Here is a 15,500-nt window from a genome sequence, read left to right as displayed (position 1 = left end):
TTTCCTTCAGTAAATATTCGATTATATGTACTTAAACTTCATGGGTGCCAATAATGGTGAGCAGGACTGTAGGTTTGGTGGTGAGGGGGGCTGACCAGCCCAGGTGGACACAGTTCATTGACACCATCTCTGTTAGATTTGAATAAAGTGGGCTGTAACTTCACTCAGGTTCTGATATAATCTCTATAAGGTCAGATGTCACATGGCGCCATGTGACCAGAAGTAAATCTGTGTCACATGCTGGGGAAATAATCTTTGATCTGAGCCTATGTGTCATTGTTTTGCTCAGTTTTAGCAAAAATATTATTACATTCAATATAAATCCATTTGTTTAGAAATGATTTCGTGATGCTGCCGTGTTGCATCATCACATTTCTTTTGAACATGTTCATCATCAGGACTGTTTTGCAACGTTTGCCCTCTTGGTTGGACGTGGTTCCAGGACCGCTGTTACCTGTTTGTTGGTACTGAACTGGACTGGGCCGAGGCTGAGGTATGGCACCCTTTATGTTGATGGGAGTTGGTTCCTGTTATGAGTCAGTCTGAGCTTTAATGCTCTGTTAGAGCTCAGCAGGGACTCGGATACTCAGGAACAAATATTTAAGCCTGTGTAGATGGATTTTTATCCTGGCATTTAAAGTTCAAACGGTGTTATATAAACTCTCTAATAACTATGAAGCCCTGGTAGTTTAAGCTGAGAAAATTAATAAAAATATCACCAAAGTATTACAAAAATGTTATAGGGCCTTCCTGGTTGATTTTTATAATGTGAATAGAAATATTTGTCTGGAGAGCTTCTGCACTTCCCTCATGCTTCAGTTTAATGCGATGAGGACAGAGCGCGAGAGCCCCCTAGTGGAGGATGGAGTCACTACCAATCGGTCCCAGAGCTGATCCCTCCGCTTCATTTCTTCACTTGTGCGCACAGTACCAAAAATTATACTGAAGTAAGAGTAGCACTACTTCGCCACATTTTTACTTCAGTAAGTAAAAAGTAGTCATCCAAGAAATTACTCAAGAGTAAAAAATTATTTGGTAAAAATAAAAAAGTCTACTAAGTACTGAGTAACTGATCAAATTATCAATCATTTAATATTTAAAAACTGCATCATCAGGTGGTCCAAAATATAAAGTTAAGTGGAATTTTTGGTATTTTAAAAACAAAAATGACAATAATTCATATAAGTAACAAAAAATAAAATCAGGCCAAATAAATAATTTTTCCAAATCAATTTCATATAAAAACTTATGAAACTTTAACAAAAACTGCAAATGTGAGTCTGTGTTCAGTGAATTTTTGGTTAAAACATGTTTGCTTTTCATTCAATGGGTAGAAAATCCAGAAATTTTACTGAAGAGTAAAAATACTTCATAATAAAATTACTCAATTGCATTTTTTCAACAAAGGTCAGAGTTCAGTAGTAACTAGTTAGTTAACGCAACTCTGGCTACGGACCATGTACTTGTAGCATATATATTCATGAAATATTCAAATTTAATTCTTCTTTGGATTAAATTGGGGCATTTTAAAGTTTATAACAAAGTAAACTTTTACATCTGCAATATTAGTGGTTCATATTTCAGTTTATTGGCGTGTATTTAAAGTATTCCACAAGAGTGACAGGGACTCAAACCTGACTAATAAAATCAAGTGTTTTCCTGTTTCTGTTTTGTTAATGTACATAAAGTTAATGCAGTTAAGCACATATTATTATCTACTGCAGTTAAGCCCCATATGATACTGAATATGTAAGTTTATAACGGTAATGCCTCAAAGCAAACGTGTTAGTGTAAAAACTTATTCTGCCACATTAAATGTAGCATGAGTCAATGACTTAACCTTATTCCATAAAAATATATAATTATAAGAATCAGAAATGAGTAATAACTAGCCTATAACAAAGCACAAGTATACACTTTAGCATTAAAATATAAGTTTAGTGCTTAATCTTGGACTTCTCTTCATACTTTCCAGTATAAACCAAGTTTACATCACTCTACTATTCTTAACTATATCAAATGTAGTTTATACAAAGTAAACTGCCTCATTTCTAGAATGAAGTATTTGTAGTACACATGAATGACTTTTCGCTAAGCGGACTGCAGATACACAGATCTCAAAATAAAATGACATAAACATCATCACATGAAAATTAATAACTTTTCAAAATGTTGCTAGTATTTTGTCTTCAATTCTTGATCTCAGTTGTTTCCATTTAGGAAGGCAAATGTCTCCGTTTTATTCTTTGCCATTGTCTGCATTGTTTCTATTGTTTTATGATTTCAACAGACTGAATCGTCCTTTGGTCTGTTGATGCACACGGTGCGTTGGTTCATCTGCATCTGATCTTCCTCTTCAGCAATACTGCATCAGCCATGGTGGAAACCTGGCCTCCATCCACAGCCAAGAGGAGTACGCTTTCATCAGGAACCTCATCTTCCATGTAGCAGGAAACAACAGAAGGGCCTGGGTTGGAGGATACGATGCAGTAGAAGTCAGGGCAGCTCTTACTCTGAAACAAAATCTAACATTCCCAGCCATGATTAGTGGTATTAGATGTGAGCTGGCCTGGAGCGTGTTAACAACGTGAAGCGTTTCCCTCAGGAAGGGACTTGGCAGTGGAGCGATGGCTCCAGGAACGACTTCACCATGTGGGGCTCCGGAGAACCAAACAACCTGAACACAGAGAACTGCATGGAGATCAACGTCAACGGTACGAGACAAAACTCCTCAGCATGCAGCTTTATACGCAATAAACTTCATTACATTTACTATGCTGCATTGCTTTTATTAAAAGCTTATTTTCACCCAACATAAAACCTGTTGGACTTAAAAGATTAGAACCAATGGAAGAAAAAAAGGAATTCTGACTTTTTAATAAGAATTTTGACTTCTGAGCTCAGAAGATTAATGTTAAAATTCTGTAAAAATGTCAGAATTATTTTTCCTTTTCAGTGGCCCTATTCCATATTTGTAGCATTTCCTGTTAGAAAAGAGAAATATGTGATAGTTTAATTTTTTTGTCCTGCTTCAGAACAAGACTGTGTCAGCGATGTCGTGTGCGACAGGAACAACGCCTTCATCTGCAAAAGACATCCGTAGCTGCGTCTCTGTTGGACTCCAAACGCGTCTCATCCGCATTTTGAGCCCTAATAATGTAACTTTTTGGAGACATTTCCTCCCACCTGATTTTACTGCAGTTTAAACACAAATAAACATATTATCTTCTCAGCAGACTGTTTCTATCATTTACTGCTGGGTTTAGAATGAGTTGCATCACAAACATCACATTTAAGCTTTTTTCAATCACACTTTCAAATTGAGATTCCCAAATAATCTTTTTATCTGATAAATTATACCTGAGAAGGAAAACTAATTTAAATTTTAAATGGTGGATTTATTTAGGCTGGTGTTTTCCTGCAGGAAGTAAGAAGCAATAAGATATTGAACTATTGAGCCAGGAAGTCTGAGGATAAATGGGCCTTGAATGGACACTAACCCACAGCATACCAACAGGTTTGTTACACTGGTTTAAAGACAACAAGGTGTCGGTTTTGGTGACTTCATCATGGACTCCTGATCCGTCTGACAGGCAGAGCTGGAAATGTGTGTGTGAGCAGTTTAAAGAAGTGTTGCCAAACACCAGAGGTGTGAATGCATCAATTTGAAGAAACTTAAAAAACGTCATTCTGAAAACATTTAACATGTAAATATTTTTGTTAATCCAAACTCATTCCACAGCGTGTTCCTGTATTATGTAATAATTGGTCACATTTCAGAACAAATCGGTTGATAAAATCATGTTAACATGTTTATTCTGAATATGTGACTCCTCAGGTTTCCTTCAGTCTCTAATAACATTTTGTTTGGCATTTTTAGCCATTATGAGCATCAAGTCTTACTGCACTTGCTCTTCTTTATGTATAGATATTATGTTAATATTGACAGGAAACAGTTTCCCTTCTAGATTCTTCTGATTTAAATATTTTCTTCTGCACATTTTCTTGCTGTGAACCATTTTTTATTTTTTTTTCTCATCAGTGACTCCAACAGTTGATTTAAATGAATCTGTCATCAGTGGTAAACTGTGCAGATCCAACTTACACAGATTTCATGATGTTTTCATGGCAGAGAAACGTTTCACATGAACAGTTTTCCTGCAGCAACAGGAAGCTGCAGATCAGGTCTGACAGGTGATTGTGTTGCAGATTTGTTTTTAAAATCCCATCTTCAAATTTTTAACTCTGATTCCTGGGTGAAAGCGTCAGTGGAGGTGATGTTTTCTGCAGCGTTATCTTTTCCTGAGATAACAATTAAACATAAAGAACATCATGACTCCAGATACATTTTGTTTTGTAATTTGTTTTAAACTTTTCTATATGGTTTAATTTGTTTTACTTTCGTGAAACCAGGTTGCTGTGAGTTGGAGATTTTCTTGCAAATGAGGTCTGGATCTCAATTTAACCAAAACCTGGTTAAATAAGAGAAATGAAGTAAATCAATAATAAAAACTTGAGTGATATAAATGTTGCGCATGAGGAGCTTCAGAAACCAAATAACCCGTTGGTTAATCTGCCCTGACAGACCAGAGCTGCTTTTCTGCAGAAACTGATGAGTCTGTAGCCTTGAAACTAGAGACACAACAATTAAGTTTTATTTTTCACAGATTTGAAAACATTTGTTTCATTCCTGACCGAGCCAGTACTTCCTTACTGCAGCCTAAAAGCCGAGTAGCTGTCGCCATGGTTACAGTTGGGCTGCTGTAAAAGTACTTCCTGTTGAAACAGACTTAGCTCTGATCCGACAAAAAAATAAAACATTTTAGCTTTTTTCCAAATCCTCTGAATATTCCTCCTCAGACTTTATATCTAAAACATCATTATGCATCCAGGAAAGAACTGAAATACGTCCTCCACAAGCCGTTGTATCCTGCATGTCGGAGGTTCAAAACCAGGTTAATATCATTCAGCCTGTCAGTATTTGGACTCTTTAGTTTGCAAACAGAACATTACTGTTGATAGAAGTTCACACATCAAGAACTAATTTATCTCCATAAACAAAGAACTTTAAGCCATCAGTAGATGTTTGTTTCCTGCTTTATAAAATATGTTGCATGTCAAGAAATGCTTCTTGACAGGAGTTCCTGTAACAGCAACATGCTTCCTCGTTACAGGAATAAAACATGAAATGTCATCCTGGGTTCTGCATTCCAGCATCAACTGGCTATTTAAGGTCTGTTCTCCAAACTGGGATCGTCTGTCAGGATTTAACGCAGCAAAGGTAACATCTGACAGCAGCTTCATTTTGTAATGATATTTTTCTTCTTCTGTTGAACTGAAGCTGTTTAGCAGCCAGACAGTCTCTGATGTTCAGGATGGATTGGTGTTTTTATTTAGCTTTAATGTCTCTCCTCAGATGGCGTCTGGCTTTCAGTTGGTGTTCCTCCTCGGCTCCATCATCGGCCTCTTGACTGTTAGAGCTGTGAGTAAAATCAACTGTGATTATTTCAGTTTTAACACTTTAAGATGTGGAGAAAATGACAGAAGGAGGAGAAACTTTGGACGAGAATGAGATCAGATCCAACGGGTTTCTGGTTCCGACTTTGTGTTTCTGTTTCACAGGCGTCGGCTCAAAGTGACGGCCAGGAGAAGGCAGGTTGGTGCTTCTCCTTCCTCCCAGAACCTGCAGTACTGGACTGAGCTTTACTTTTAAAATACATTTCAAAAACAAAAAGCAACAGAAAACAGCAAACAGAAAAGCAAAAAGTATGACTTTCCATCATTCAATTTGTGCTTTAAATTAAGGGGACCTCCTAAGGGGACACTTGAGTAAAAAAATGTAAAAACAAACTGTCCAGATACTGTCTGTTGCTCACCACATGTTAGTATCTGGTGTGCATGAGTTAGTATGGGGTGCACAGCAGACCGTATCAGGAAAGTTTGTTTTTTTTTTTTACTTGAATGTCTTTTTGGGGACTCCATAAGTTTGGTTCAAAAATTTGAAAAACATTTTCAGAAAACTCAAAAAAGTCTAACTCTGAGAAAAATGCTCCATGTCAAATGGAGAACTCAATATTTCTAAAAGAACAGGAGAGAGACAGGCAGAAAATGTCAGAAAACGTAAGTCTCTCATGAAAGCTGGACTTTGTTGAAAAAAAAAAGTTATGAGGAGATTAAACTAGACAAGATATGAATGATCATTTCTATGAAATAAACCCAAATATTTTAGCTCGGTAAAATATTTACTGAGACATAAAAACATTCCTTATGTCTCCGTCATAAGTAATAAAACGGTAAGCATTGTGATAACTGGCTATTGCAGAATACGAGCAACTAATTTCTACTCCCCTGACGTCTTCTTCTGTCTGTCACCATTCTGTTGCAGCTGACTGTCCTGCTCGCTGTCCGTCGGGTTGGACACAGTTTGGATCTCGCTGCTTCATTTTCTATTACCAGTCCAGGAAATGGTCTGATGCAGAGGTAGAGGACAAAACTCAGCTAGCTTACTGTTGGAGGAATAACAGATTCTTCTGGTGCTGAATGAGGAAGGAAACCAGTTTGGTGAATCGAATCAGCAGCTGCTTGCATGAATCAGGATGTTGTCACAAAAAAACATCCGACTTCAACCTCATACTGTTGCAAATCTTCAGATATGCTATCAGGAAGAACAGAAAAAACAAACCAGAAGCCTTTCATGGTTTGTAAATCTCAAGTTTACTGAGAACAATGGAACTGGAAACTTTGAGCACCAAATGAACCACAGTGGAGTTTTCCTAATACCCTGAGAAAAACACATTATCCCTCTTCCAGACTTTTAAAACTAATCTATCCAGAATAAATAATTACATATTACGCTTCTTTTATGCTTACATCCTAAAATAACAGCAAAATTTCAAATGATTCAGGCCTTCCTTTTTTATCAAACCAGCTGTGTAGATTAATTGCTAGTTTCTGAGAGTTTGTGATTATAAAGAGAACTTGGTATCATCTGCGTATGGATGTACATTTATGAATGACACAGTTAACAGAAAAATTCATGAAAAATATGTGATCAAACACAAAACCCTGGAGAACTCCAAAACTAAACGTGTGTAAGGAAGAATTATTGTTTACATCAGTTCAAACATTTTGGGGCCAAAACTGTGAAGTTCAAAGTGCGAATTGGCCACAAAACGTCCAGCATCAATGTAGGCTTTAAGTAGAAAGCATGGTGAGTTTGTGGTTTTACTGAAAACATCTTCATGAAAAAAGGCTTCATGAATGAGAGACAATTTATGTTGTACCAAACATTATTTTATGAAGATTTTATTTGCATATAAAAATTTTGGCCTAAAAAAACTTCTTGGCCCAAGAGCTCTTGCAGGCTCCATTATAGAAATGTGAGCAGAGTCCAAGTTTTTTCTAGAAAATCTCTGAGATTAGTTTGTGTGTTTTTTCTCCCACATGTTCTACTTTTGGAGCTCAAAAATTTCCAGTTTACTTTCTAGAAAATTTCAAAAATGAACCTCAAAATGTCTTAGTTTTCTGGCAGAAATGTACTTCCTTGCTCTTTTTTCTACCCCTATTACGCCATCATAGACAAAATCTATTTAGATATGTGTTCTTAACTTAATTTTTTTCACTCAACCACATCCGATCCTTTGCCTTTCAGAAATTCTGCATTTCTATTGGAGGGAACCTGGCATCGATCCACAGCTCTGATGAAAACACCTTTGTCAGTGACATGATCAACAGAGCCTCCGGTTCTCGTAATACCTGGATCGGAGGCCATGACGCCGTCGATGTAAGTCTTACAGACACTCAGAGTTTGGTGCAGATCCTGCAGTCAGTGAAAAATAAACTGGTCTTCATTGTTGTGTTGTCACTACATTTTGTTGAATTTTATATGCTGATCTTTGTTATCAGGAGAGAAGATGGCTGTGGAGCGATGGATCCAGCTTTGAGTATGCGCACTGGTACAGCAACCAGCCAGACAACTCTGGAGGAAATCAGCACTGCCTGGAAATAAACTATGGAGGTAAACAAATATTTACTTGCCTTTAAATTGTTTATTTAATCTCCTGTTTGCTGATAAAACTGGTGGATCATTCGTAAGTCAAACACTAAAATGACTGCTCATTTTTTCCCAAAAAATCCCCAAAACAGGAGACTACTGGAACGACATGCCGTGCACATACAGCAGGCCATTCGTTTGTTCCCGGGATCTCTGAGGCAGCCAAGAACATCTCAGGCTTCATCTGAGTTACTGTTCAAGTCAAATTCAGCTGTGCACTTTTAATTTGCTACTTCTGTTCATGAAATTAACTCAAAGTGATTTTTTTTCTTCTCATCTCTATAAAATTCTTCAAATATAAATTTGGTTATTGGGATCTTTTATGTTGGACAGATTATTTCTTTCCTTAAGGACTTTAAAATCTGAATAAAACTGAGTGGTATGATTTGCCTGGACCTCTTTTCTATGACTTTTGAATTTTTCTTGAGGATCAGGTGAAAAGCGAGATACTTAAAGATCTCTTGATGAATAACCCCGGTTTATTTCGCATGACTTCCTTTGTGGATCAGAAAATGGAGCAAAGTGAAGAGCTATACATCTTTCAGTGTATATTAGTAACGATGCAGCAGCTGCATTACGTCAAAGCCTTTAAAAGTCCCAGATGTTTTTGCAGCTGTTTTATGTCCTGACTGAAGGATGCTGCTGTGTTGCTGATGCATCGTCCACTTTAACTAAACAGATACTGTTTAGCCAAATAATACATTAATCTAATTTGTTTGTTGTTGTTTTAAAAAAAAAAAGACATGGTAGTTGGTGCTAAATAAAAGACTAATATGGAAATGCTCACCGTTTTTAAACAGAAAGCAGCAAATGTGTGTTAAAATGTCGCCCCCTGGTGGCTGATCTAAAGCATTACATAACTAACTCTAAAGGCTTGCAAACTGTCTTGCTTCCTTTGGTCCAATATTGATAATAACAATGTATTTACCGATAGGAAATTATACAAGCAATAGTCCACACAGTATGGAATTTACTATTTGAAACAAGATTAAAATTAGACTTTAAAAATGTGATAAAGGCCATATCTTAGTCTCTATTTTCTTATTGCACATTAAAAATGAAAAATTCTCTAAACATTCCTGAAATATAAAAACCAGACATTTTTAAGTATCTGTGTTAGATTACTATAAAACATAAAACTATAACTTCTAACAAGTATAACGTTACACTTAAAACTTTAATATCATCTGAAAGTAGTGAAAACAGCAGATTTCTGAACTTATAAGAACAATTCTGGAAACCCAAACTAAACACGGGTCGCATGTAACGTATTTCTGGGAACTCTGTAACTGACAGCCATCTTAGTATGCAGTTGCTATTTTTAAATGGAGTTAATTTTATAAATATTGTTTGAATTTCTGTCAGTAATAAATATTTCAGTTTTATTGTGTGATTATAAAAAGAGCAAAGAGACAGATAAATCCCCATGCTCCCTGGAATGATGCTAACTAGCCTAGCATGTTGAGCACAGCGTCGCTCACCTTTTTCACAGGGCGGGGAGGAGTTAGGCTGGGCTGGGTGGCTGGCTCTGCTGCTTACTCATCTGTTGTTCAGTTGGCACAGGATACAGGGACAAGTTAAATGTGTGAATATCTTGGTAAATGTTTTCCAACATTGATTAAATGCGGGTGAAATGGAGATTAACAGTATGAAGCTGAGCTAACTAAGCTAACAGGTTCATACTCAAACACTAGTTTATCCAGCTCTCTTGGAGAAAAACTGGGTTACAAATTTACAACCTTGTTTGTCTTCGTTTTCTTTTTTTTCTTTTGAAAACCTATTATTTTATTGGTAACAGTAATTTCTGAACACGCGCGATACTTCTTCTGTAGGGTGTAGCTTATAATCTTTGTGTATTACTGCCACCAATTGGACAGAAGTGTAAACACAAGTTTAACTCACCCCGTCTTCAAAACCCTTATTGAATATTAATCAATTAAATTCTCTGCTAACTTTGTGCTTTTTAAGTACTTTATAAGTGCTTTAACTACACATTCTGATTGATGCTTCCCTAATTTAGCAACCATTGTTACTGAAAGGCTTGTTGCCTTTTCCTTTCTCATGCATGTTTTCTACATTTTATCAAGCATGTTCAACCTCTCATTTCTTTACAGTGGGCATTTTTCTACAATATTTAAATCACTACTAAGACTTGTAAGCCCAATCCTCAACCTATTCATCCATATTTCCTCTTGCCTCCTCATTATATTAACCTCCTGCTGATGTCTTTGGATGTTGCTCCAATATTTCCATATATTTCATTACCTGTTCCTCCTGCAGCAAAAAACGCCCACAACATGATGCTGCCACCTCATACTTCATAGATAGGATGACACAAGCATCCGTTTCCTCTCCAAATGTAGCGATGGTCAGGGTTGCAACTACATATTATTCAGGTGGAAATCAGTGAGGTAAACAAAACTGTCCCATTTAAAGCTATTTAAATAGAACATAAAGTTCTATTTTTCTCAAATTGAAAGTGAAATTTCTCAAAATGTTTCAAAAAACCCCATTGATTGATAACTGCAGATCTGCAACAAGAATGCCAATAAATGTGTCTTTAAATCAGTAAAATGATAAGAGGAATGTGAAACAGCTGATTTGTCTTCATTTATTTTTAAGTGTAGTTTCAATTTAAAAAAAACTCTGTGTGTAACATGAGTGACGGGATGAGGGAGGAAGGAGGTACAGGCTGAAAATGTCCGACGTTTTCTAATTAGAAAAATAAAACGACATCAGTGACAGACTTGGTTACACCAGGATGATGAGTTCATTCCTACCGTTTCAATCAAAGACACAGTGGCTGAAAATGCACCAATGTGATCAGTCATGTACATCAGATCCACAGAGGAACACCTCAAAACATCGGTAGTGTTTGGAACAATTACAGATTCAAATAACATCTGAGGCTGGCAGCCAGCTGTGCTCTGTGCCTGCTGGGAAAACGATGAAGAAAACGGTAAAACACAACTTCTAATGATTAACCTGATTATAACGAGCATCTTGCACTGAAAGCAACTTCACTTTGAGTCGGGGTGAAAAGTGTCGTTAAGAAAACAGCTGGAAAGGTCAAACATACAACGATGAGGAAGGAGGCTTAATGCACACGTTATTCCCAACCGGAGCGGAGGCGACGTTCCTCCAGACTGATGCCGGAAGGTTCCGCTCCGCGTCTCCTCACATGCGATGCTTACGGCGCCAAGTAGATATCCAATAAGATTAACTCTTTAGGAATAAATGGGCTTGAGGTTCCTAAGGTCCCTTCAAGCACACACATCAAAGAATACAACCACATCTCACGCTATTCTTTAAGCAGGAAGCACAGCGGCTCTGCCCCCCACCGCCGCCGCCGCTCAGAGTCCGTCTAAGACACGGCGTCTCGGTTCCCTACGCGTAGACTCCCTCCGCTCGCCACCAGGTTGCGCAGCAGTTTGCAGCGGCCGGCCAGGTAGTCCTCCTCGTCAACATTGACCAGCAGTTTGATGGCCTCATGGCCCACGGCCTGCTTTAGGGAATCCGTGATAAAGACCCCTTTGAGCGCCTCCAGCAGCGAGCCGTTGATGTAGTCCCTCCAGAAGGCATCCAGGTAGGTGAGCTCCGAGAATTTGATGTCGCAGATGATGGAGCCCAAGTCTCTGGATTTCAGGATGGTGTTGGCCTGGTTGAAGCGCTCAAACTGCCGCTCCACCGCCTCCTGCTTGTTGGAGAAGATGTTCCCTTGGAGGGCCGACTCGTGCTGGCAGTACTCTGCGCGAACCCGAAGACGAATATCTGAAAAGGAACCGACATGAAAATGATCCCATCTCTGCACAGACATCAGTTTCCCCCAGTGCATTATAAGCCTGGCGGGCCTCCAGGTTTTCTTTCAGCAGACTAAGGCTTGCTAGTTTATTTGTTGTAATTTATCATGCGAATAATTGATTTATTGCTTCTTGAAACAGGCCATAGCATGATGAGTAAGTGAACACACTGGGAGGGTGAGGTCAGTCTTTTTTATTCCCTCTGTAACCACTGCCCGTCTTTGCTGCTCTACAATCTAACAACTTCAGCCAATAAAGTTGCTGGTGGACTGCCTTAGCACCCCGAGGCTGGCGATATTTCTGGGGAAACCCTGCATTGTTACTTCCTGTTGTCCTCTCCCTGTCACTGAGCTGAGCTCAACATAGAAGTCAGATTACGTCATTTCTTCTTCTGTTGTGTTACATACATATCATACCACTGATTCCACACATCAGGACTGGCTGGCCTTGCTCAGGTTTATACGCTTATGTCCTACATGGACATAAACGTTCCTTCTCACTAATATAAGAGATAATATCAGTGTTACATCCTCACTAATATAACGGTTCTAACAGCCGCCTCTGAGCTGTAATCCTTTTCATTCTCACCACAGGTTTGCTTTTCTTTGCAGTCAGCAGATGAATTACTCCTTTTCCGCTTGCGGTGCGGCGCCGGAGGGCTCGGCTTGGTTCGGGGAGAGCCCACATGTGATCCTGATGGGGAGCAGCATATGAACGGCTGTGAACCTATGAAGTGGAATCATGTTTAAAACTGTTAGGAAACCATCTCAGCATAAGTTAAAGAGCTCTTTGAAGGAAAATATTGCTGTTTGTTGTTATTAAGTTGGTGTTTCTGCCAGTGGACTGCTGTAAACTTGGCGGGCGGGACGTTTCCCACGCAGACCCACCTGTTCTTCTGTGGGCTACGGCGTCTTTACACTGCTCTGATCCTCTGGGTGAAATGTATCGCACAGACGTTTCCTCCAGGTACTTGTCAACAGGATCTGGGCACACTGGAAACAACTTAGTTAGTAGCTGATTTCTAATGCAAACCTCCAAACTAATAGAGAAGAACCCAAATGCACCAGCAATCATTGAATGTTCTTAAAGAGACAAAAAAAAAACCCTACAAAGGCTCAGAATCCAGTTCATCCTAAACTCTTGAATGTAAATCAAGTTTCCCGTCCCTAGATGGCAGCAGTGTTCAAATTAATCAACAGGCTGCCTGTTCACTGTAGAAGAGGAAGCAGCCTACACAGGTGTACAGAGGAGGTGGTTTGTGACAGTCCAAAGAAAAACAGCAGCAGAAGCAAGTAAAGCAAGTAATATTATGACTATTTTTGTCATTTAAAGAGAAAACTGTTAGTCTGGCCAAAACAGACCAGGTGAAAGCCTACATGACCCTCGAGGTTAGTGACTGCTAGGGCTGTAACGATTCCTCGAATGATTCGAGTACCTTGATTATTAAAATTCTTTGAGGAAAATGTATCTGCCTCAAAGCTTCGTTAAATTAAGTTTTATTATTTAGCGCACCGTGTTCCGCCCCGGTCATTATTTGTGGTGGGCAGCCTCTCACTTCCGCCTGAGAGTTGTTGCTACGTGCTAGCAGCATGACGGTGAAGTTTCCGACGTTTTACGGGACAAATGAGCATCGTTAGTTGCAATGGCTGTACAACAGCTTTTGTGACGTCGTTACGTTTCAGGGAGAGAGAGAGAGAAAGAGAGACAGAGGGAAAGAGAGAGACAGAGAAAGAGAGAGGCAGAGAAAAAGAGAGAGAGATCTAATTAATCGTAAAAATTTCTGAGATTCAAAAGTAAAAAATTTGCAAGAAAAAGTCAGAAATTTTGAGATTAATCACAGAAATGTTCTAGAAAAAAATCAGAAATTTCCCCAACAGCCTGAAAACGACGTCTTCTGTCGGGTGACCAGGGAGGATAAAATGGAGTTTCACAGGACGGCGGTTTAGAAAAGCCAAAGTTGAATAAAACCAAACCCTTCTGATTCAGCAGAACCCTTCCTGCAGTATTTTAGATCTGCTGGCCCTTTAAGAAGTTTCAGTTGTACAGACACCACACAGATTAATGTTTTATTCAGGAACAAGATGTTCAGGACTCTGGCAATGATGTGCAAGCGAAACAATGAGGCCCCACGGACGTTACTAATGTACATCCTGGATAAAAACAACCCCAAGACTCCACATGGAAGTACAGACTGCAAAGGGAACTGATTGGCCACAGAAGTTTGTTCCCAAGGTGCGTTTTCTCTCAATTTACTCAAACTTTTACGGGTTTATATTGTGCTTTTAATCTATTTGGTTGGATGGATTGTCAATGTAAAAATACAGTTAATATCAGCATAGCAGCGAAATTGTACTTATGGAAAATCCTATATTCAGGTTTAAAGTCACAGCTCGGTGTGTTTTCAGGACGATTTAGTATAGAATGAAATATGTTCAGTAAAACAGAAAATAATTTTCCATTTCTGACATGAATTTGATTTCATTTTATTCTACAACTTAAAAAATTGGAATTAATTGAACTGACTGGATACCTGGTTCGATTGTTTTCCATTAATAAAACCGTAAAAACAGGCAGAGCCAACAAATGGATGGATACAACAATACAGCCGCTTGAAAACGATGCAGGCTGAAACATGTTTGAATCACTTAGAGTTGTTTTGATATGGTGGCAGCCTTGTGTCCCAGCTGTACCTGAATGCATCAACGGAGATTCCTCCAACAGGATGTAAGGAGTTTGGGCTGACTGGAGGCTCCAGGTGGCTGGATTTGGACTTTAGCCGATTTTCCTCAGAGCTAACAAAGACGCCAGAAAAAGTTTTTTTCCCACCTAAGAAGTTTCACTGCAGGCTGAATGATTAAAACGGTTTCTAAATGGTTCCATCAGAACAACCAGTCTGCTATTCTATTTAAGGCCTAATGTTTTATTTTCTGCTTGGAAATCCCTTTATTCAGTTATTTTCTTCTCCTCCTCTGTATAAGTCGGAACATTATCGCCCCTGTGAGGTTGAAGTGAAAACTGCATCTCTTTTACTGGACAGCAATAGTTCAGTTGAACTAAAAATATAATGAGAAGATGTTCATGTTTGTCCGTGAGGGCCAAGAAGAGCCACAGCGGCCTTTGGATGACCCAGAGGTAAATGTTTGACCCTCTTCCTGTTGGGTTTCTAAGAAAACCACAATGCAGGGAGAAAGTTTGTCTACATGAATTACATGAGAAAGTACTAGAACTAGTTTGGTACTGGAGTAAGTTGGCTGCAGATCTTCTAAGTGGATCTGAACTGATTTTGATTGATTTGTTTCATTTCTTTCAGAGGTTTTATGAGAATCAACGTTTCTCTCTAGAGTATAAAACACTTTTATTGCTCTGATTTACCAGCAGTTTACAGGTTTCCGGTGAATAGCTGCGTTTACACTGATAATGTGTGCAAATCTTTGTCTATATTCTGCTAATGTTTGAAAAAAAAAAACTATTTTGCAATTATGGTGTTTCCATTAAATAGGAAATTAAATTAAAGTCATACATGAATGTAAACAGTTAAATAAAATATATTCATAGCTCAGCCAATCAGAGCGTCTTACGCAGGCGTTGGAGCAACAAGCCTGACGCACAATAATTCACAACTTTTTGTAAACTTTGTGGCTGCACAT

At 38.6% G+C, this 15,500-nt stretch overlaps 3 protein-coding genes across 3 annotated transcripts in view; 2 read left to right on the top strand and 1 right to left on the bottom strand.

The window, feature by feature from the left end:
* Positions 1-385: 385 nt before the first annotated feature.
* Positions 386-3,235, top strand: LOC103153478 (galactose-specific lectin nattectin-like; the record flags this gene model as incomplete). The annotated part of the gene is made up of 4 exons (XM_016661957.1): positions 386-493; positions 2,361-2,495; positions 2,606-2,714; positions 3,036-3,235. Coding segments are annotated over 4 exons (420 nt in total), but the record flags the coding sequence as incomplete, so codon positions are not given.
* A 1,589-nt stretch (positions 3,236-4,824) lies between these two features.
* Positions 4,825-8,291, top strand: LOC107833249 (galactose-specific lectin nattectin-like). Its single transcript, XM_016661953.1, has 7 exons — positions 4,825-5,281; positions 5,417-5,482; positions 5,623-5,656; positions 6,386-6,480; positions 7,652-7,783; positions 7,906-8,017; positions 8,146-8,291. Exons 1-7 carry the CDS (start codon positions 5,108-5,110, stop codon positions 8,208-8,210), a joined length of 678 nt encoding a protein of 225 aa, XP_016517439.1. The 5' UTR covers positions 4,825-5,107; the 3' UTR covers positions 8,211-8,291.
* Positions 8,292-10,650: 2,359 nt separating this feature from the next.
* dedd (death effector domain containing) overlaps positions 10,651-15,500 on the bottom strand; it is an 8,731-nt gene continuing 3,881 nt past the window's right edge. Inside the window, exons 3-5 of the mRNA XM_007574414.2 lie at positions 12,741-12,845; positions 12,442-12,579; positions 10,651-11,824 (exon numbers count right to left, since the gene is read on the bottom strand). Of these exons, the coding sequence (XP_007574476.1) occupies positions 11,418-11,824; positions 12,442-12,579; positions 12,741-12,845 (650 nt within the window). The 3' untranslated portion in view covers positions 10,651-11,417. The remainder of the gene's footprint in view (positions 11,825-12,441; positions 12,580-12,740; positions 12,846-15,500) is intronic.

Source organism: Poecilia formosa, unplaced genomic scaffold, assembly GCF_000485575.1.
Source record: "Poecilia formosa unplaced genomic scaffold, Poecilia_formosa-5.1.2 Scaffold351, whole genome shotgun sequence".
NCBI classification, from domain to species: domain Eukaryota; kingdom Metazoa; phylum Chordata; class Actinopteri; order Cyprinodontiformes; family Poeciliidae; genus Poecilia; species Poecilia formosa.
This window is presented reverse-complemented; position numbering and strand designations above follow the sequence as displayed.

Coding starts and splice junctions, on each gene's coding strand:
- LOC107833249 (XM_016661953.1), top strand. CDS start 5,108: ATGTTGCATGTCAAGAAATGCTTCTTGACAGGAGTTCCTGTAACAGCA. Junction 6,481..7,651: donor GGAAATGGTCTGATGCAGAG/GTAGAGGACAAA, acceptor TTTGCCTTTCAG/AAATTCTGCATTTCTATTGG. Junction 8,018..8,145: donor CCTGGAAATAAACTATGGAG/GTAAACAAATAT, acceptor TCCCCAAAACAG/GAGACTACTGGAACGACATG.